The sequence below is a fragment of the Sinohyriopsis cumingii genome, unplaced genomic scaffold (genome assembly GCF_028554795.1).
Source record: "Sinohyriopsis cumingii isolate HCF-2022 unplaced genomic scaffold, ASM2855479v2 utg000938l, whole genome shotgun sequence".
In the NCBI taxonomy this organism is placed as follows: Eukaryota; Metazoa; Mollusca; class Bivalvia; order Unionida; family Unionidae; genus Sinohyriopsis; species Sinohyriopsis cumingii.
In genome coordinates this window covers 2,613,677-2,637,500 of record NW_028315944.1, presented here as the reverse complement: position 1 = coordinate 2,637,500, position 23,824 = coordinate 2,613,677, and the positions used below count along the sequence as shown (strand labels likewise).

The 23,824-nt window shown below is 37.0% G+C and overlaps 1 protein-coding gene across 3 annotated transcripts in view; it reads right to left on the bottom strand.

The window, feature by feature from the left end:
- LOC149773007 (peroxisomal ATPase PEX6-like) overlaps window positions 1–23,310 on the bottom strand; it is a 104,007-nt gene extending 80,697 nt beyond the window's left edge. For all 3 annotated transcript variants that reach the window (XR_016417510.1, XM_089946980.1, XM_089946981.1), the window contains exons 1-5: window positions 22,079–23,310; window positions 16,938–17,104; window positions 6,867–6,907; window positions 5,733–5,875; window positions 1–133 (exon numbers count right to left, since the gene is read on the bottom strand). The exon at window positions 1–133 is cut by the window's left edge and continues 16 nt beyond it. Coding sequence is in view for 2 of the 3 variants with exons in the window: in XM_089946980.1 (XP_089803106.1) it covers window positions 1–133; window positions 5,733–5,875; window positions 6,867–6,907; window positions 16,938–17,104; window positions 22,079–23,305 (1,711 nt within the window). In the remaining variant the exon portion in view is untranslated. The remainder of the gene's footprint in view (window positions 134–5,732; window positions 5,876–6,866; window positions 6,908–16,937; window positions 17,105–22,078) is intronic.
- Between the last annotated feature and the right edge of the window lie 514 nt (window positions 23,311–23,824).

Here is a 23,824-nt window from a genome sequence, read left to right as displayed (position 1 = left end):
GCACAATGAAGGACTCCAATTTCTCCACATACACATTCTGACCAGGAAGATCATCCTTGTCCCAGGATCCCAGTGGGTAGGGAGAATAGTAAGTTTGCATCAAGACTGGTATATAGCTGTGCTCTGCACCACTCTGTTTAACACAATAAAGAAACCATGAGAAAGAAATTCTAAAGAAAAAAGCACAATTTGTTTGACAAATAAGTTCAAACACCTAAGCACTTCAAGTCATTCTTACCTAACATATCCTGCTCTCTTTTAATTGCACACAATTTGTGACAATGAAATGCCCTTTGCTAATTTTTTCAGCATATTTTCCCGCAAAACTACTATTTTAAGACTAACAAAGAATCATATATCATTCCTGGATCATCTAAATGGATCAATACTGGATCATCTAAATGGACCAATACTGGATCATCTAAATGGATCAGTACTGTATTGTCTAAATGGATCAATACTGGATCATCTAAATGGATCAATACTGGATCATCTAAATAGATCAATACTTGATCATCTAAATGGATCAGTACTGGATTGGTAATCAGAAAACCTGTATTGAGAATTCTTCTTTCTTGTGTCAAATATGCATGGGTTCTCCACGATGGCTACCTATACCTTAAAAAAGTATTCTTAAAATTTCAATCTAACTGGTAAGAGTTAGTCATTCTTTATGGATAATGAATCATGACAGAAATTGCTGATATGCATAGGCAGCAACAACTAAATGATAATATTGTTCAGGGGAGATATAAAAGTGTACTGGATTTATAAGTGGGTCACCTCATTAATAGGAAGGTAGATTATCAAACCTGTGTGATATGGATTCATTACTAAACCAGTGTTAAATAGGATCCAGAACTAGACCAATGTTACATAGGATCCATTACCACACCCATGTTATATGGGATCCATTACCACACCCATGTTATATGAGATCCATTACCATAACCATGTTACATGGGATCCATTACCACACCAATGTTAAATTGATCTATTACCATATCCATGCAATATGCGATCCATTAGCACACCAATGTTATATGGGCTCCATTATCATATCTGAATTATAATCGGATTCATTACCACAGCTATGTTACAAGGAATATACTACCACACATTATATGGGATCCATTACCATGCCCATATCATGTGGGATACATCACTGTGCCCATGTTGTATATAGAAGCCAATACCACATGTGCTATATGGGATCAATTACTATACCAAAGTTAAGTGGGATACATCACTGCAACCATGACATATGGGATCCATAAAATCACCTTTTATTAGATAAAATCCATTAAAAAACCCATGTAACACTCGATACATTACCATATCTGTGTTGTAATGGATCAATAACCACAACATTGCTACATGGAATCCATTAACATACCTGTACTATATGGGATCCACTACTATACCTGTACTATATGGGATCCACTACCATAATTGTACTATACAGGATCCACTACTATACCTGACCTATATGGGAACCACTATCATACCTGTACTATATGGGATCCACTACTATACCTGACCTACAAGGAATCAACTACCATAACTGTACTATATGGGATCCACTATCATATCTGTACTATATGGGATCCACTATCATACCTGTACTATATCATACCTGTACTATATTGGATCCACTATCATACCTGTACTATATTGGATCCACTATCATACCTGTACTATATGGGATCCACTATCATATCTGTACTATATGGGATCCACTATCATACCTATACTATATGGGATCCACTACTATACCTATGCTATATGCTACCAAGACTGGTTACACCTCTCCCTCGATAACTTGCGCACAATGGGATCCACAAACATAGACTGCACTATAAAAGACCTCCAAAATTTGAAAAAATATCGCTTTGACATCAAGAAAACCGCAGGGGGGAGAGCGGTGTTAGGGAGCTGGGCTGTTTAATGACTGAATCCTCATTTTACAATCACGTCGATAATAATTTTTAATAATGCGCTTTTTCTAATGAAGTTGTTTGTTATTCTGTTTAAATACCATTTTTTTTCTTCAAAATATCCAACATGAAAGATCGTTCCAACTGGTTTGAACAACCATCACATGTACGCAAAAAATATGTGTATTACGTCACTGCTTTTTGTTTTCTTGATGAGTCTGGTCTCGTAGTGGTGTTTAATAGTATCTTGCCAAATCGGTAGTCCATAATTTAGGAACTAGACTAACTGTTGATACACCACCAAACAAGATTCCTTTTTTTTTAAAAATACGCAACATTTATTTCGTGACACGTCTACGTCGAAACTCAATCTTTTTTGTTTAATTAGTACAATGTTAATGTCGTCATTTCAGTGGAAGTAATAATGAAATTTCTTATCATCCCTGAGGATATCTCTAAATGCCAGTTCAAGAATTCTCTGAAACTCGCTTGCTCACAAATGGTCCATATCTGTGAAATCAAGCCCTATATTTTACGAAGTATTCATTTCGCTTGGCTGCCTTGTTATCTTTGATCACAGTTATGAAAGAGTCTGTTAATTTACGGTAGTTTCTGTTACATACACAATAACGTTTATTACAGTGTTCGACTGATCAAATGAAGTGAGTTCACCTGACATACGACTGCGGCCGCTAGATTTTAAGATAGTCTGATTTTTGTGCCTTTTAACTTTTCTTTTATTTCACCTCCTTTTTTTTTAACTCAAAAGACATAATTAATGTGATAATACAAATGAGACCAGCTTTTAATTCAGTGCAACAATACAACAAATACTTCTGCAAGTCAGTTATCAAAACACGGGCAACACTTAATTAGGTTCTCAGAGAAATGCTCGCGGACATAGCTGTTACGGCAGATTGATGCATTTTACGTTTAATTACAAGATGACACATTGCATTTATGACGATTACACATAAAAGGAACTAAAAGATGGAACAAGAACACAAATTTCAATTGATAATAAATTATTTAATTTGTATTTATTTATTAAAGTACTGCCTCCACTCAGCATAAATGACATTTTCATTGATCGAAATTTCCCTACATATCATTAATTGCGGTGTACTAGGTGTCACAGGATGAAGCTGGGTTGGGATTGGATTAGAGAAGACACCAAAAGCAACTGTGTTTACACAATGTTTATTTATAATCGCTATTTAAATACTAACAAATATGACACCATTATAAACAAAAAGATAAGGAAAATTATAAAGTTCCTAACATGGAACTATCAACAACAATTAACTCAACGAGAAAAAACTCAAAACATGAATTTAACAAATGGAATTTCAAAACAAACGTGAATTCCTATCACCGATCAACAAAATAAAAGTGATCTACACCCCAATATAAAGAGAGTCTTGAATGTATCGTTCAAATAATGATTTAGAAAAGAATGTAATTATGAACGTATCGTTCATAAAACGATATTGAAAAGCAGTGTAAATTACGAACCTATCGATCGTTCACATAACGATATAGCAATAGGAATGAATGAAATTACGAACCTATCGATCGTTCACATAACGATATAGCAATAGGAATGAATGAAATTACGAACCTATCGATCATTCACATAACGATATAGCAAAAGAAATAAATGAAATTATGAAATGCAATAGTGGAAATAACGTGGAACACTATAACTATTGTGGTGCCCATTTGATGTCCAAGATGTTCCGGTTCCATGCGCTCTAGTCAATGGCCAGAGAAGCACCCATGCATGGTCCGCTCCTCTCAGTCTGTTGAAGGATCCCTCGAGAGCCTTCACATCAATCACAGATGGGGCCCCGAGTGGCCGAGTGGTCTAAAGCACTCTCCGTCACGGATCACTGCCATCTCACCTCTGTCTGCGTGGGTTCGAGTCTCGGGCTCGGTCAATGTGGATATGTGAGAAAGCTTGCCGGTAGCTTCTCGTGGGTCAGTGGTTCCTTCCGGGGTTTTCCCGGGTTCTTCCTCCACCATTAATACTGGCCGACATGTATAGCCTATCTTGTGCTGAAAAATGGCGTTAAACCCTATAACAACAACAACAACAACATCAATCACAGACCCAATGGTCACGAAGCCCTGGTCCCTCGCACCGAGAAAACCAGTATACTCTTCCGATCCAACGTCACCATAACACAGCATATACGTCACACGAAACCACACAGTTCTGTGACTTCACATCAAACCATTATAAGGCACGGCAGCATGTATAAGGCATGGCAGCATGTATAAGGCAGGTATAATGCAGCTAAAATTATAACAACTAAACCATGTAGTACATATGACATGGTTAAGTACTTCTGCATTGATATATGTTGCACATGCACGCACATGAATTCGTTACCCATTCCATTAATCGTTTAATGCATGCAGCGTATAATTAAATATCAATTTGTCTGTTCAGTTACAACAAATAGCTAACTCGAACCAGACTATAGTATTTCTAATATGGCGTTGTATAACCTAGGTATTGACTCTGTAGAATTTATAATAAATATGTTTCCTGCTCGTTAGGTACTGCATTCAATGAATATGTTTGCAGATATAAGTCTTTTTGAAACATTAATTAAGGTTCTAAAACATCTAAAGTATGAAAACAATTCTGTCATATAAACAAATAGTAATAAAGAAAATTTCATTACCTCTACAGCTGGAGATTTGCTTCCGTAAAGGGGTAAGCTTTCTGACAAGACTCTGCGTAATGTAATTTAGTTATAGAGAATTTGTTCTATATGTACACTAGCTGTGACAGATATGCGCAGCTAGGTACATAGGTTTCCCGCTGCCGGCAATTTGCACATGCAGGGGTCCGAGTTTCGCTCAGGATTTCGAAATAACTAGAGCCTCTACAGCTGGAGATTTGCTTCTGTAAAGGGGTAAGCTTTCTGACAAGACTCTGCGTAATGTAATTTAGTTATAGAGAATTTGTTCTATATGTACACTAGCTGTGACAGATATGCGCAGCTAGGTACATAGGTTTCCCGCTGCCGGCAATTTGCACATGCAGGGGTCCGAGTTTCGCTCAGGATTTCGAAATAACTAGAGCCTCTACAGCTGGAGATTTGCTTCTGTAAAGGGGTAAGCTTTCTGACAAGACTCTGCGTAATGTAATTTAGTTATAGAGAATTTGTTCTATATGTACACTAGCTGTGACAGATATGCGCAGCTAGGTACATAGGTTTCCCGCTGCCGGCAATTTGCACATGCAGGGGTCCGAGTTTCGCTCAGGATTTTGAAATAACTAGAGCCGAAAAAATATACCACCCTCGGGTGACGCTGTATGCGGCAACGAAACCCGAGTACATTTTTGACAACATATACATATTGATATAACTCATACACAATTCCGTGACACTAGGAATGTCGTTTGGAAAGAAAATGTAAAACACTGTAGGAGCTATTTTTAAATTTGATATTTCATAGTGTTGATTTCATTTTCAACGATAAAATGAGCAATACATCAAAATTTCTGTTACCAATTTTGATCGCGATTTTCTTCAATTTCAACAAATACTGATAAATTTTGGGGGTATTTTCAGGTTTAGAAAATGGGATCCACACCTGACACCACATTATAAGCGGGTTCGCAAGTTATCAGGGCATGAGTTATCGAGGGAGTGGTGTATATGGGATCCACTACCACAACAGTGTTATATGGAATCCACTACCATACCAATGTTAAATGAAAGACTGCAATGTACTAAGGTCTTTTATGCTGAGGGACACCTATATTATCAGTCCAACCTGTAAGAGTGTTGTGCGGTTCTTATCTAGCATGTAGTTGGATGTTTCACACTTTGGTCCCTTAATACTGATGACCTGGAAGTAGATACATGGGAATCGTATATCGGTGTCCTCCCCATTGATCTGCCAAAACTCCGGCTCATCTGCAAGAAAGATAAACACTGCATTGTAGCTTAACAGCCAACGACTTCAACCAGACAATACTGTCATCATAGTGAATGGTAAATTCAGTACAAATGTAAGCACTGCATTGTAGCTTAACAGCCAGCGACTTCAACCAGACAATACTGTCATCATAGTGAATGGTAAATTCAGTACAAATGTAAGCACTGCATTGTAGCTTAACAGCCAACAACTTCAACCAGACAATACTGTCATCATAGTGAATGGTAAATTCAGTAAAAATGCTTCGAGCTTTTGGATCTGTAGTCTACAGCTTCTCATCTTGAGTTGGGCTTTTAAGTGTTCTATTCATGTAACTCTGTGTACTATTTCTCAAGCAAATAAATTTGCAAAAGCAGAGTAAATCTGAGATGTTTTTTTCCTTACCAAGAAACAACAGTGATAAGAGTGTGTTCTGACAACAAAGGATTCAACAAAGTACACTGACTGATGAAATAGCTTTATGAACCACAAAAAATTAAGAAGCAATCAAAGCATATGAAATCAGTAAAAAATTCATGTGAAGTACCACAACTTTAATTGTCAACACGATGATCTCAACTATCCAAAAATACTGTGTGCTTTGTTACTCTTATGGCAACAAAATCATGATTAAAAAATGTACTGTTTAGGAATAAAATCTGACAAAATTCATATTACTCTCTGCATACACCCACCCACAACACAAACAAATCATAGTTTATTTTGTATATTTGATGATTCCTTTAATTCTAAAAGCTGGGTCAATTTATGGGAGGTTAAACAAAGAATAATTAAATATGTTTGGATTGCAGTGTCAAAACTGAAATCTAAATATGTCTCAAATGCATCATTTGGAAAGAGAGGTGTAAGTTTCATTTTAACTTAACAAAATAATTTATAAAGGCATACATTTATATTTGTTACCCATAGCAACCCACATAGCAAGGCACAGAAGTCAAATTTCTCAACCATTTTAATAAATAATACTACCTAGGGACTTGAGAGTAATAACATCTCCTGGAGCAAGAATTCTGCAAATAGAAATATCATGTGCATTAACCTTCCTGATGATGAAAAAATGGAAAATTAAATAAATATTAACTCATAACAAGATGTAAGAAATTAACCCATAGGCAATCAAATTTAACACTGCATTGTTTCAATCAATGTCAAAATTATTTTAGTCTTATTAAGTGCTTCAACCTTAAGTGACAGTTAAACATGCAAAGTATGTACATGTATTATATAGTGTAACAAAGATTAACTGTGTTAACAGCATCTACACAACTTAAACGAGTTAGAATTTTGAAAACATAAAGTCAATGTCTAAATTTTTCAAAAACTTTTAAATCAGTACATAGAAACTCCTGACAGAATTTTGAAATACAGAATCTCCAAGGGCAGAAAGTTGAGATTCTCAGAAAAAGGACTCACCAGTCCTTTACTGAATATTTTATATAAATATGGTTATAATGTGTTTTGGATGTATTCAGACCAAGACTGACTATATCCATACCTAGACAGATTATAATGTGTTTTGGATGTATTCAGACCAAGACTGACTATATCCATACCTAGACAGGTTATAATGTGTTTTGGATGTATTCAGACCAAGACTGACTATATCCATACCTAGACAGATTATAATGTGTTTTGGATGTATTCAGACCAAGACTGACTATATCCATACCTAGACAGGTTATAATGTGTTTTGGATGTATTCAGACCAAGACTGACTATATCCATACCTAGACAGGTTATACTATTGGGTGTATTGAAAACTAAAACTGGTTATAATGTTATTATGGATATATCAAAACTAAGACTGGTTATATTGTTGTATTGGATGTATCCAGACCAAGACTGGTTATAATGTTGTATTGGATGTATCCAGACCAAGACTGGTCATAATGTTGTTATGGATGTATCCAGATCAAGACTGGTTATAATGTTATTAAGGATGTATCAAGACTAAGACTGGTTATACTGTTATTATGGATGTATCCAGACCCAAACAGGTAATAATGTTGTTATGGATGTATCCAGACCAAGACTGTTTATAATGCTGTATTGGATTTATCCAGACCAAGACTGATCATAATGTTGTTATGGATGTATCCAGACTAAGACTGGTTATAATGCAGTTATGGATATATCAAGGCTAAGACTGGTTATAATGTTGTTATGGATATATCAAGACCAAGACTGATCATAATGTTGTTATGGATGTATCCAGACCAAGACTGGTTATAATGTTGTAATAGATGTATCCAGATAAAAACTGGTTATATTGTTATTATGGATGTATCCAGACCAAGACTGTTTAAAATGTTGTTGTGGATGTATCCAGACCAAGACTGGTCATATGGATGTATCCAGACCAAGACTGGTCATAATGTTGTTATGGATGTATCCAGACCAAGACTGGTTATAATGTTGTTATGGATGTATCCAGACTAAGACTGGTTATAATGTTGTTATGGATGTATCCAGACCAAGACTGGTTATAATGTTGTTATGGATGTATCCAGATCAAGACTGGTTATAATGTTGTTATGGATGTATCCAGATCAAGACTGGTTATAATGTTATTATGGATGTATCCAGACCAAGACTGGTTATAATGTTGTAATGGATGTATCCAGACTAAGACTGGTTATAATGCAATTATGGATGTATCCAGACTAAGACTGTTTATGTTTGAAGACCTTCTGGGAAGAAAACAATACACTGGAGTACAAGAAACTCCCATCAGCTAATGTAAAGTTTGACAGATGAAATTAACACAAGTTCTTTATTGAAGACTTTGGCAAACACAAAATATTTTCATCTTCCACTAAAAACCATGGATTCAAGACAGCATGCTACAGGGAAAATAATAGAAAAATTATTTATAAATTTAGTTGCATTGATAAATTTTCAAAGTGTCATTTTCCTTAACTCATTGACCAACCACATTAGACACAGTGCAGATGAGAATTTTGCCTTTCATAATTGTATGTCAAATAATGGTTTTATACTCATATGCAAATGTCAAAGAAAAAACAAACTGTTAATTTCTTTTTTGCCCCTCATTTTCTAGATGAACTACAGGATCAGAACTGCTTGGGAGAAGGCATAGGAATAGATTCCCTCCCAGTCAATTCAAAAGGTGTCAACAACCCATGCTATCAGATTCAGGACTGAGGAGATGAAGGTGGGCAACTTGTTGTTCCACCTTGTTAGAAACAGGTCTGTCACTGGTTGACCCCAGAAACTGCACACTCAGTGGAAGATATATGGATGGAGGGACCACTCAGTACAGTGCAGTAGCAGCCCCGTCCTGGACAGAGAATCAGACAACACAGTGAGCCTGCCTGGAATATGTTGTACCTGAATGTTTACTTGATGCTGGGAACACCAACAAAGATATTCCCATATCAATACACATAGCTGTGGTGACTTCATTCCACCATGTTTATGAATGTAATTCACCACCAATGTATTGTGTAACATTACTGGGACTATTTTTGAATAAAGATGGTCCTGCCAAAGATAAGAGCCTTTGAGGATTGCCTTCATTTCCAAGAGGTTGATATGAAGGGTTCTCTCTTGTCCTCAAAGTCCAGCAGCAATAGGGCTCCACCATCTGACAAGCTTGCACCTGAACATTTTGTAGCCTGAGGCTGCTGGGCTTCTAATGAATTCCCAATGCTAGCTATTTTCTATTCTGCAAATAAATCAGTAAGTGCCATTCTCTGTTCTGCCACTGAATCAAGAGTGCCTGATTTCAATGTGACCTTTATCTGCTGATAAAACAGAAGAAAAAAATTGGACACCTTTGTGGGAGGAGGGCCATCTGCAAAGAGCACATCCAGAGGTGGCCAAGATTTATGAGATCTGTGTTAAAGAGGCCAAAGATTTGAAGAAATTCTCTTGCCACGATAAACATTTCAGAAGAAGCTCTCGCTGATGTTAGGACAATGTGTTTGAGGAGGAAGAAGAACTCGGTTAGTATGAGTGAAGAACTCCACACCCAAATGACTGAAATGCTGGGAAGAAACAAGTGCTAACCCGTCCATATTTACTATCAACCCTAAACTTCAAATGAGACAGAGATGGTTGTGTATATCATGAATCAAAACTGAATTTAGCAATACTATCCGCAGGATGTTGCCTGGCTATGTTGACATCCCAGATGAAGATGTCTTGCAGAAAAGGGTCATGATGAAGTCAACTGTTTGGGTAAAATCCCTGGGCATGAGGTTGAGGCTGAAATGTAGCCTACGTTGGGCACAAAACAAGTATTTTCTTGACGTTACATGAATGGAAATGTGGAACGATCCATTAGACAGGTCCACACTTATTGTGTATTTTCTGGGTCATATGGACAAATGGATGAACCTTGCTGCTACCATTTTGACCTTTGGGGCTTTTATGAATATGCTGAGATTGCTTAAATCAGTAATGGGATGGAATTTCCCATCGCCTTTCTTGACCAAGAACATCCTGGAATAAAAGCCTGGTGATGCTATTTTCCAAATAATCTCTACCACCCTTTGGTCCAGTAATGTCTTTATATCCATCTGTAATATATCAGCCTTCATGGAGTTGGCCAGAGTCTCCATCATGGAGAGGACTGATAAGAGAGGAGGGTGCTGGTTGAACGAGATGTATAGCTTCTGATTTTCCCTTTACATACCTTAAATATGAGGGAACCAGAAAGGGAGGGTGCACAAAGTCTCTACATGGCGTGGCTTGAGCGATGCAGAGTGCAATAAAGTATCCCTTCATATTAGAGCTAAGGCAGAGGAGGCTGTTAAGGTGTTAGCCATAACGTGATTGTCTACCCAATTAAGGACTTTAAGGATGAGGCTGAATGCATCCCAAGATCGACTGTTTTCTGCCAAGCAAAACACTGCATGGGAGGCCAAATCCAACAGATAGGAAATAGAAAGCACATTCTATAAAAGTACTGTTGTGGCATTGAAAACTTGCATTTCCACCTTGTAATACAGACGGGGGCAATATCTTTCCTTCTCATTTTAATTTGTTTTGACCTCAGTCACCTCAATTCTGCCATAAATTAACCCAAAGACAAATTTTCCAGAGGGAACACACCCATGAGTCAGGATATACGTATTATTATACAATTGTGGCTCTAGTCAAACTTCATCAATGTTTTCTGTGCACAGCAAATTCTTCCTACAACTGACATTCCATTCTCTTTCTTCTCTTTTTTAAGTTATTCATCTGGCTTATTGGGGTGTCAAAACTTCTATACAGCCAGTCCAAGCTGGTCCCTCTTTTTCTTCACAACTGGGTGTAAATCTAATCCTAAGACCCTTGGGTAGCAGATTAACAATATTTCATACCACCTTGCTATCCCCAGAAAATATGTATTGTATGAAGATAGGCTTGGATCCAGACCAGTGACTGGTCTGACAGGTCACCAGGGACCATGTGGGCATTATGCAACAACATTTTAGACATATCCTGGACCCAGTCTGACTGTCTCTTTCAGAAGGCTTTAACAACCTGGTAGATATTTTCAGTACTTCTTGATGGGGTACACCTCAGAAAAATTGATTAATTTTTCCTGAGTGTAATTCATGCTTAAGAAGCATATTTTCTATCTCCTTCCCATTATTACTGACCTTGGATTTGATTACTTAACACAATTTTCATTACTGACCTTGGATTTGATTACTTAACACAATTTTCATTACTGACCATGAATTTGATTACTTAACACAATTTTCATTACTGACCGACTATGGATTTGATTACTTAACACAATTTTCATTACTGACCGCCTTTGGATTTGATTACTTAACACAATTTTCATTACTGACCTTGGATTTGATTACTTAACACAATTTTCATTACTGACCGACTTTGGATTTGATTACTTAATCAATTTGATTAATGATTCTCTATGTACCTCCACTCTCTTAAGTTGTTCTGTCTCAAACTCATCAATCTTATCTGAGCGAAACTCCATACTGGTTTCTACTTACTTCATTTTCCCCATCACTCTTTCTACCTCTCCCTACACAATACTCCTTTGTTCTTTCTACCTCCCCTATACAGCACTCCTTCAGTCCTTCTACCTCCCCTACACAGCACTCATTCACTCTTTCTACCTCCTCCTACACAGCACTCCTTCACTCCTTCTACCTCCCCATATACAGTACTCCTTCACTCTTTCTATCTCTCCTACACAGCACTCATTCAGTCCTTCTACATCCTCCTACACTCTTTCTACCTCCCCCTATACAGTAATCCTTCACTCTTTCAATCTCCCCTATACAGCACTCATTCAGTCCTTCTACATCCTCCTACACAGCACTCCTTCCCTCTTTCTACTTCCACCTACACAGTACTCCTTCACTATTTCTACCTCCCCATATAAGTACTCCTCCACTCTTTCTACCTCCCTCTATACAGCACTCCTTCAGTCTTTCTAACTCCCCTACACAGCACTCCTTCACTCTTTCTACCTCCCCCTACACAGCAGTCATTCACTCTTTCTACCTCCTCCTACACAGCACTCCTAATAGCATCAAACTCTGACTTAAGATCTTAGACTCAAGTTTGAATCCATACTTTCAATCTCAGAAAGTAAAGCCTCATTTGTTTTGTCCAACATTTTGTCTATATTTGCAAGCATTTTTCTGATGCCCAGTTCTGAGTCCCCATTGAGCACCCTTTGATTTAAATTTGAGAAATATGGACTCACTTCTTGAAGGTCGGGGGAAATTTGGCCTATTGAGAGATTGGAGACCTGTTGAGGGGGAAATTTGGCCTATTGAGAGATTGGAGACCTGTTGAGGGGGAAATTTGGCCTATTGAGAGATTGGAGACCTGTTGAGGGGGAAATTTGGCCTATTGAGAGATTGGAGACCTGTTGAGGGGGAAATTTGGCCTATTGAGAGATTGGAGACCTGCTGAGGGGGAAATTTGGCCTATTGAGAGATTGGAGACCTGCTGAGGGGGAAATTTGGCCTATTGAGAGATTGGAGACCTGTTGAGGGGGAAATTTGGCCTATTGAGAGATTGGAGACCTGTTGAGGGGGAAATTTGGCCTATTGAGAGATTGGAGACCTGTTGAGGGGGAAATTTGGCCTATTGAGAGATTGGAGACCTGCTGAGGGGGAAATTTGGCCTATTGAGAGATTGGAGACCTGTTGAGGGGGAAATTTGGCCTATTGAGAGATTGGAGACCTGTTGAGGGGGAAATTTGGCCTATTGAGAGATTGGAGACCTGTTGAGGGGGAAATTTGGCCTATTGAGAGATTGGAGACCTGTTGAGGGGGAAATTTGCAAACCTGAACATGTAAGAATTCCTTTGGTTGTAGATTTACTTTAGGAAGACACTTTCTTTCTCAGCTATTCAATGGATGACCTCATTTACGACTTGAATACATTTATTTGTGGTAGACTTTAAGATTTACGTTGTACAGCATGCCAACAAAAGAGGGGAGGGATTTGATTCTTTGCACATGTTGCTGGGTAATGCACACAACATATCAACCTACGTCATCCCTGTGTGTATGATGATATCTGATGAAACAGAAGCACCACCTGTATGTAACATTCAACATGCTGAAGTGAACCTTCAGATTAGTTCTCATTTAAGTCATTTGCAGCCCAGTGCACATAACATAACCAGACAGAATAATGCTAGTGGAGCTAACAGTGACTTGCATACTACTTGAAGTTGCTGTCCACTAGTTATGAAATAAAGAATTATACACAGAGTCTTTTAGCTCTGTGGCTTACTGCACATGATCTTGAGCAATATGTCTGAAGTGATACTGTTGAGTTCTAGTACAAACAGAATAGGCTAGCTGGGACTAAATGCGGTTTTCACATACAATTTACTAAACTACGCCTAAGCAATGACTAACACCCAGGATACCAATGTCCACAATTTACTAAACTACGCCTAAGCAATGACTAACACCCAGGATACCAATGTCCACAATTTACTAAACTACGCCTAAGCAATGACTAACACCCAGGATACCAATGTCCACAATTTACTAAACTACGCCTAAGCAATGACTAACACCCAGGATACCAATGTCCACAATTTACTAAACTACGCCTAAGCAATGACTAACAACCAGGATACCAATGTCCACAATTTACTAAACTACGCCTAAGCAATGACTAACAACCAGGATACCAATGTCCACAATTTACTAAACTACGCCTAAGCAATGACTAACAACCAGGATACCAATGTCCACAATTTACTAAACTACGCCTAAGCAATGACTAACAACCAGGATACCAATGTCCACAATTTACTAAAATATGCCTAAGCAATGACTAACACCCAGGATACCAATGTCCACAATTTACTAAAATATGCCTAAGCAATGACTAACACCCAGGATACCAATGTCCACAATTTACTAAACTACGCCTAAGCAATGACTAACACCCAGGATACCAATGTCCACAATTTACTAAACTACGCCTAAGCAATGACTAACACCCAGGATACCAATGTCCACAATTTACTAAACTACGCCTAAGCAATGACTAACACCCAGGATACCAATGTCCACAATTTACTAAAATATGCCTAAGCAATGACTAACAACCAGGATACCAATGTCCACAATTTACTAAACTACGCCTAAGCAATGACTAACAACCAGGATACCAATGTCCACAATTTACTAAAATATGCCTAAGCAATGACTAACACCCAGGATACCAATGTCCACAATTTACTAAAATATGCCTAAGCAATGACTAACAACCAGGATACCAATGTCCACAATTTACTAAACTACGCCTAAGCAATGACTAACAACCAGGATACCAATGTCCACAATTTACTAAAATATGCCTAAGCAATGACTAACACCCAGGATACCAATGTCCACAATTTACTAAACTACGCCTAAGCAATGACTAACACCCAGGATACCAATGTCCACAATTTACTAAAATATGCCTAAGCAATGACTAACACCCAGGATACCAATGTCCACAATTTACTAAACTATGCATAAGTAATGACTAACACCCAGGATACCAATGTCCACAATTTACTAAAATATGCCTAAGCAATGACTAACACCCAGGATACCAATGTCCACAATTTACTAAACTATGCATAAGTAATGACTAACACCCAGGATACCAATGTCCACAATTTACTAAAATATGCCTAAGCAATGACTAACAACCAGGATACCAATGTCCACAATTTACTAAAATATGCCTAAGCAATGTCTACCACCCAGGATACCAATGTCCACAATTTACTAAAATATGCCTAAGCAATGACTAACACCCAGGATACCAATGTCCACAATTTACTAAACTACGCCTAAGCAATGACTAACAACCAGGATACCAATGTCCACAATTTACTAAACTACGCCTAAGCAATGACTACCACCCAGGATACCAATGTCCACAATTTACTAAACTACGCCTAAGGAATGACTACCACCCAGGATACCAATGTCCACAATTTACTAAACTACGCCTAAGCAATGACTAACAACCAGGATACCAATGTCCACAATTTACTAAACTACGCCTAAGCAATGACTACCACCCAGGATACCAATGTCCACACTAGATTGATACAGTAATGGAAACAAGGTAGGAACTGACAGACAAGTTGGCATTGTTTACTTTTTCAGGTATAGTAGATCAATTAATTGGCACATTTAAACTGGCTCTGTGGGTAAGATGTATTTCACAGTGTTTGGGATAACAAGTTTATTATTTTGGAAACTTTCACAGCACAGTTAACGTGTTCCAGTCACATTGGAAAATGCAAAAATATATCAGATTCCATCACTTTTATTTAAGTTTGGTACTGACTTCCTTTGAAGAAAGGTTCTTTGCTGTTATCGAATGATTGTAGACGGCTTTCTTTGATGAAGGGTGTATGCGCTATTGAAGTCACCGCTAAATGACAGCTTTGTTATTTTTTCCATCTGCTGAGTACATTTTCATAACAGTCGGTGCTTCAAAGGTAATCTGTTTCCTTTGAAATTTCAGCAAACTATTTTATCTGGTTACATTTTTAAAAAGGAATTGGCCATCGTTTGGACTAACCTAGTTATTGTACCTTCATGCCTATTGAATAAACCAATAAGTAAGATGTATTTTATTTTTACATTTGTGGTAGCAGCGTGATACTGCCTTCCATGCATGCGTCTGAAAATTAACAAAGGGTCAACGGACAATAGAGATGCAGGTGTTCTGATGACAGGGATTATTACAGAAAATGTGAGTGTTCTGAAGGATTTAATTCTAAGTGAAAAGAAGAGGAATTTTACTTACCATCCACATACAAATGTCAGTCTTTGTAAATATATTAATTACTAGCAAGTGGCCGAAAATCCAGTTTAAGATAGATTACAAGACAATGCCTCGTCCGGTTGATCTCCATCACCAGAAATGTCAACAACATAAAAGCGGATATTTCACAACATATAGAACTCATGCTAATGTTAAGATAAGCGGATAATGATATAACAATGACTGTTTAGATGGGTTTTTTCTTTGTACTTTTAAGAACAAAAAATAATTTTTCGTGTACAAGAAAAATACAAATAAAATTTCAGGAGCCAAGCCACGATCGTTTTGTATTATTCTTACGCGATCTCTTTCCCAAAATGATAACAAGTTTTTCATTTTTTTGGGGTACTTTTTAAGAAATAATTTTTTGTGCATAAGAAAAATACATGTATATGAAATTTCAGGAGCCACACCACAACTATGTTATATCTGAATTCGTGTTATAACGGAGCGTGCTATAGTGGCGTCACACTGTACCAGCTATACCTGCAATTAAGTCGAATCCAGCTGCAAAGAACATTGATTCTGATCTGCTATAACAATGCACCAGCAGATCACGGTCTATATTGTTTATTCTATTGATTACTCCTAATAGGCTGCATAGACCCAGACCTGCCATCACATTATGTGACAGCAGATCTGGGTCTGTGCAGTTTGGAGTTGGACTCGGAAGTAAATATATATATCAATACTTGATTTAACATACCAGTAAGAGAGTGGAGTGGTTGTTAAACTTACCTGGGTGCACTAAAATATGCCTTTATGCTTTCCTCATGGGGGGCACGGGGACTGTAATTTGGGCATTGCACTATAGCAATTTTCACCTCTTCTGCCTGGGGAACCTGACTGCTCCATGATGAACTAGTGCTATTTTCTTCATATGGGTTCAAGTCATTTAGGTATCTCTGCACAAAAACAAAACTTATATTGTTAATCCAGTCTAAAAAAAGCAAGTCACTTGCAACTTATTTTGTTTCACAACTGACTGAAATAAATACTTTTCACAATAATATATTTTTATTTGGGTTAAAATTACTGTAAATGTGCAAGATATTATGTACTAACAATCATTTCAACTTCTCATAGAGATACTATGCAATATAACGGGGGGGGGGGGGGGGGAATGATACACCTGTGTCACATATCGATACAATTCACAATACATAGCCTGTCACATGATGCATACTGATACACAAATGAACAAGATGGTCTTTGCATCTTTGGAAGGTAGGTAGTGCCATTTTATGCACGCTGACATACTGGTTACCTTCATCAATAGCTGCCTAAGAAGACTTCTCCAGATCCGCTGGCCAGACACCATCAGCAACACCAACCTGTAGAAGAGAACCTCCCAGCTTCTGACAGAGGACGAGATCAAGAAGAGACACGGGGTTGGATAGGATACACCCTACGTAAGCCGCCAACCAACATCACCAGACAGGCATTGAGGTCAAACCCTCAAGGCAAGTGGAGAAGGGGCTGACCAAGAAACACATAGAAACAATACCTCAAGGTGGACATCACTAAGATGGGTCGCACCTGGACTCAGCTCGAGGGGATGGCACAGGACAGAAGCCTCTGGTGATCTTTTGTGGGCAGCCTATACCCCAGCAGGGGTGACGGGCAAAACTGAACTGACATACTGGTTGCATTTCCAGTATGATGACTACAGACAAACATAGTTATCAATATTTATATGCAATTCTCAAAGATGACAAAATAACAAAAATACTTTCAAACAGACTACCTGTTGGTTGTCATTGAGTTTTATTCAACATTTTAGGCCATTTAATGGTGGTTCCATTTAAATTAGTTTGGCCACCAGGCCCTTTGGTTTACACTACATGAATGCTCTGAAACCATCTTATTACAAATTTCATGTCTCACTTAAACTTGGAAGACATTACAATGTTATCTTCAAAACAGAAGAAACAATGCAATTTCCTTGTGTGAAGAAAATTTCATCACGAACAAATCTGGGCATGGGAATGAGGACGAATATAAACAAAATCTATCATATTTTACTTTCTGTATATGCAAAAGTCTGCTGTGGCCACAGGTATTTGTATTAGTTAATGAAGAAGGAAAACTGTTCACAACGCCCAGTCCTTTCCTATAATTGTTTTTAAATTTACACAAGGTGATAAATCTGAAAGGTTTGAAATCTGCCCCCTCACTGAGTCTATTTATTCCAGCAGCACCTTTATTCACTGGTTAAATATCTCTGCAACTAAAGAGAAGTTTCTACCCATTAGCAATTTAAGGAGAGCTGCAATAAAAATTGTATACTATGCCGAGCACAATTTCATATGCAGGACTTTCAACTAATTTGAGGGAGTTCCTACACATTACTGCTACATTAATATCTGATTGGTTTATTGTTTATCCAGAATGAACAATAACAGCCAATAATAGTTCAATGTATGTTTCACTGAGTGACAGACTGGTATTATAGCTTTCCAGCAGATGAGGTACAATTAAATGTTGTGTAAAAATGGTTATTAAGAAATGAGTAAACTACTTCACTATACACGTGATACATGTTTGGAATGTATCCTACATGCTGAACATGCTGCTGGGTTAAGATAATTAGCACTCAAGGGAGGGAGAGGATTATGAACCATGTCAATTTGTGTTAATCTGTAAACATTACATGAGTATTCTCAAAATTCTTTTTTGTTTTTACAAAGTGAATTGAATGCCTGTTACTGCAAATACTGTTTCAGACGAATTTTAAATTTAAAGAATAACAAGGCAAAGTAATAATAATTATTCCTGACTGCTGAAGACTACAATAACTTGCATATGGTAAGTATCATTTTGTATCGATTCTCAATCTACTGTATCAATATGTGTATCATTACAGCAAAAGTATCGATGTATCGATATACTGATGACTCATTTCATCCCTATATAAAATAAATAGTGAAAATAACAATGGATTCCAACATAGTCCTTTCTTTCAAAAATGATATACAAGTTTCATTTTATATCTAACTTCCATCTCTTCCTCATGTAATGTTTTCATCAAATGATTGCTTATAACCGTGATACTCAAGGTATGGTTTTATTGCCATTGCACCCAGTTTGTTGTGATTATTTTTGAAGCAGTTTGATCTTGTTCAATGGTTAAGGTAAAGCTATACAGAAATAGTATAAATTAAAAACATTCCATTTTAGATTTGTTTAGAACTTTTTTTCTCCCACCCATTTCAATTACTTTGCAATTTAGCAATCATAACTCCAATCATAGAGAACTGCACTGTATCATAAGAAAGTAAAGTTTTTCAACTAAGGTATGGTCAACAAAATGGTGAATTTAACTGAATAACAAAATAAATAATCTGGAAATACTATTCTCTTGTTAATTTGGTATAAATGACTATATATATATATATATATATATATATATATATATATATATATATATATATACATACACAGGTCACTGCATTTGTATGGGTAAATATGAATGAGTTTTTCTAATGGAAATACTGCATGACCTTGGGAGTGCAGAATATCCATCCAACAAAACGAGTTCATATTTTCCCATACAAATGCAGTAACCTTCTTATTATATGCTCATTTTTTTATTCTACCTGATGCTTAATTATATTAACAAAATACACTACACAAAACAAAGTAAATGAATGTATGCCACATTCCAAACTAAATACACAAGAGCATATTCATCATTACATAACAACAACATAATTACTGCGCACAGAACTCCATCTAGATAAATTTGAGTGCAGTAAGGAGGATGTAATTGCACTTATCATTGAAATTACAGTACAATTTCAAAATGTGTAATCAAAATTGAGAACCTATGACATGGCTCATGTTATTCGGATTTGCAGAAATAAGAAATTACATTTTGAGGAAATTCAGGATGTAAAACTTTAAGTATATTTTTTTGCCATTCTTATCACCAGCTAAAGAAGACAGTATATGACTTGTCACTTGTATTTATCTGTAAGTACCCTTTTTTGCATCTGTTGTATACTGTAGCTAGCCTAAATCCGAAACATTGTATCAACAAATTTAACGCCAAATGTGCCAAAGCAGCAGGTATGTGGCAGTCCACGAAGCATCTGTTTTAGTTCATTCAGAAACAAATTTAAGCAACCACAATGTAAAGCACCTCTTATGTGAGTGTACATGAGTTGTTTGCAAATCAAAAGTGCTGGTGTCTGCAATATGTATATTTGCATGCAAGTTCAGTATCGGGTAATACTGAACAATTCTCACAATGTAAAGTTAATGGAGAAAACAATGAGCATATATATATATATATATATATATATATATATATATATATATATATATATATCGGAAATGCTTAATTACACGTATTTGGATGCCAATTTTTTTATCTGGGACGCAAAAAATCACTCAGGCGGGAGTCCTCTGTACGCATGTAATAGGTGTGCAACAAAATTCAAAGACTTGCCAGTCCTGCTTCAGCCACCTGCTTTGTGGGAAAATGTCTTGATCAGTTAGCTGTGCTGATGTTTACAATGACAGAATTCAGTGACTGAAAGACCCCTTGATGTACATACATGTTGCCATTTTATAAGAGTACATAAAGAAGAACATGATGCAATAGCTGGGCAGCAAGTTCAAAGGCTTTGATTGGCAGCCGGGTGGGAAAATGTACCGATATTTACAGTGATTGAATTCAGAGGCAGAAAGACCCAGAGATGTACATGTGGTCATTTATAAAAGTACATCAAATAAACAACTTTAGCTTTCGTTATCGTGTTCATTTCCGGATGTAGTGGAATGAGCAGTGCACGTGACCTCAGAATCAAGATATGCTGAGACTTAGACAAAATGCCATTCGTAAGTGGATGACAAGTCGCCTAAAAATGTAAACTTCGCCTTCTGTTAGGAAAGCAAAAACAACTTTGCCCTGTGATTATTTAAAAGGTACATTGACTGACCATACCATATTTTTTTAAATGCCCTTTGCCTTAGCCTGGTTAGTTCTAGTGTTGTAGCAAAATGTATTCATTAAGGCATCAGTAGCTAGGCCTAGTTTTTATATCAATTATGTTGACAAACAAACTCTTGCCCATTCACAAGCATTATGTTTTGATAGCTGATTGACCATTAACCCTTTTCCAAGTAAGGTAGAAACTATCAATATCCTGCTAGATATCCTTTGATGACAAAACATACAAAGTTGTGTTTTAAGATCAGAATCAGTGATATGGATATTTATTAACTGCCTCTTATACACTATTTTGTCATAAAATTAGTTTAAAACTGTAAGTGAACCAGTAGGCCTAACGGGAAATAATGGCAGACTTCGCTAAGTCTGGGATGTACCAGTTCATTTGATTGTCTGTTTTCTTAAATCAGTGGGCAAATATATTCAGAAAAAATATACAAATCATTGAAACCAAAACCTAGGTATTATTTTATTAAAGATTTAACTTTAAAATGCAAATTATGTAGGTCAGAAACGTATGAGACAATGCTATGTTGTGGAATTCACGAGATGCGCTTTAAGGTCTAAGCTGTTTTCTGACTTGACATGTACCTGCGAAAATACGGGAAAAAACAGCAAATCAGATACTATTTATTTGCCTAAAATTACTACAAGTATGTATACATATAAATAAACCATAAATTTGCGATCCTGTCAATGGACTATTGTAATGAAGCTATATTATAGTGAGTGATTACATTACGAAAACCTCTCCATCTAAAAATAGATGCATTCACGTCTGTGTTGATACTGTAGGAAAGAAGGGACTGCAACTTTTGATGGTGGGATTCATTTTTTTACCAAAATGGGAGTCCTGGTCTCCTAGTTTTAAACTTCTAGCGAGACCTCTTTATATATATATAACTGAAGCAATAATGCATACCTTTAATACAACTTTATCTGGTTTTTCTGTAGGACATCTCAACATATTGAACAATAGGTGTGGAGTAATGAATAGTCTTTCTGATTTATATTCCTTCCCTAGACCTTTAACCATGGCAATTTTCTCTTTCTTGATATAACTAGATGGCTCTACATCATCACTATCACCGATGTAATAACTTGGATATATGATCACAAAACTGCCATCAAATAAACCATACTTCAGCATTTGTTTATCAGACATGCCAACAAAAAATAGAGGGTCAAATGTATTTTCCTCTGAATACCTCCTCAGCATTTTTCGGAAAGTTGTTTCCTGGTAAACTACATCATACGTAAACTCTCCTATTTGCACCTTTGATCTTTGTGAAGAATCCCTTGTGATATCTGAAAGACATACATCAAATGGGCCCTGTATCTTAGATGGGCTGTCTGATGTTATAGTTCTGAAATCTCTGTACAGCTTAATTGGGGGGCTGTTCTCTATTGCTTCAGGTACATATGTCATTACGAGCTCTGTCGACTCGGTCAAAATGCCCTGCTGGACTGGACTGCACTCCAGTACAATCATATCCCAAAAGAAAGACTTTTTAAAGTCAGGATCTTCTAAAAACTTTGCTGGATATGAAGCCAGAAAAACATCTTTGCTGCGAAGCAAGATATTACTGTTACACATCTCCATCAGCAAACCACTGCAAAACTCAACCTTCTGCAGCCACTGAAAAGCGTCATAATTATTCACTCTGAAGACAACGCTTTTCACTGGATATACATTAACTTTTCTTACAAAGATAAAGTCACTATCAATTTTGTAGTGGAATTTAAAACGTGCTGTACAATGTAAACAAATGCCCTTGTCGGATTCATCCGGCAAAATCTCGTCTCCCGCAATTTTCACAAAGACAATAATTTCCATGTCAGCTCTGTTTCTTTGTGTACTTTTCTCCAATGATGACACATGAACCAGATTGTCCGAATGAGCATCGCTTGAGTACTTTCGAGGATTGTGGGAGGATAAATTAGGCGACCCTTGGGTACTTTCACTTCTGTCTGAGGGATACGTTTGTGACCATACGGACAGGTACAGAAAATTGTGATCTGATGGAACTGCTAAATATTCCGCATACTTTCGAGCAATTTGTACGTGTAAATCGTGCTCTGAATCAACAGATTTCCGCGTAACAAGCCTGGCTTCCACTCTAGGTTCCATTTTCATGGGCGCAGTCATTTTTGTAAATTATATTTATTTAGACTGGTTTAGAGTGTCGCGTCAGCAAGAACCGGTAAAGAAAAAGCCAGGGTTAAAAAAGACGGAAATAATAATAATAATAATAATAATAATAATTTTAAAACGTTTGCGACCTTGGTTTTAAATAAGCCTGTCATCATTTTTATTTTTTTATGATTTTTTATGAACTGTACCTGCAGTTTATACTGAGTGTTTTGCAAGCCGTATTATCAATGGGTAGTCAGTCATTTGTCCTACCTTCTTCAAACACTTCCTTATCCTGTTTTCGCTGTCACTTTAATGACAACTTTTGTGCAATATAAAAATAAAAACAAAAGCCAACAACAACAAAAAAGTACTCATCAGTGAAGAGTAACACCAAGGCTCAAGTACATCACTGAGAGCAAACAGCAGACATGTGCACATTATACAGATTGAAGTATCGGTGTTAGTGAAGAATCAGCGATCACATTTTACCTTTCACACTTTCTTTACCTGTTTTCTGTCTTAGAAAAATTT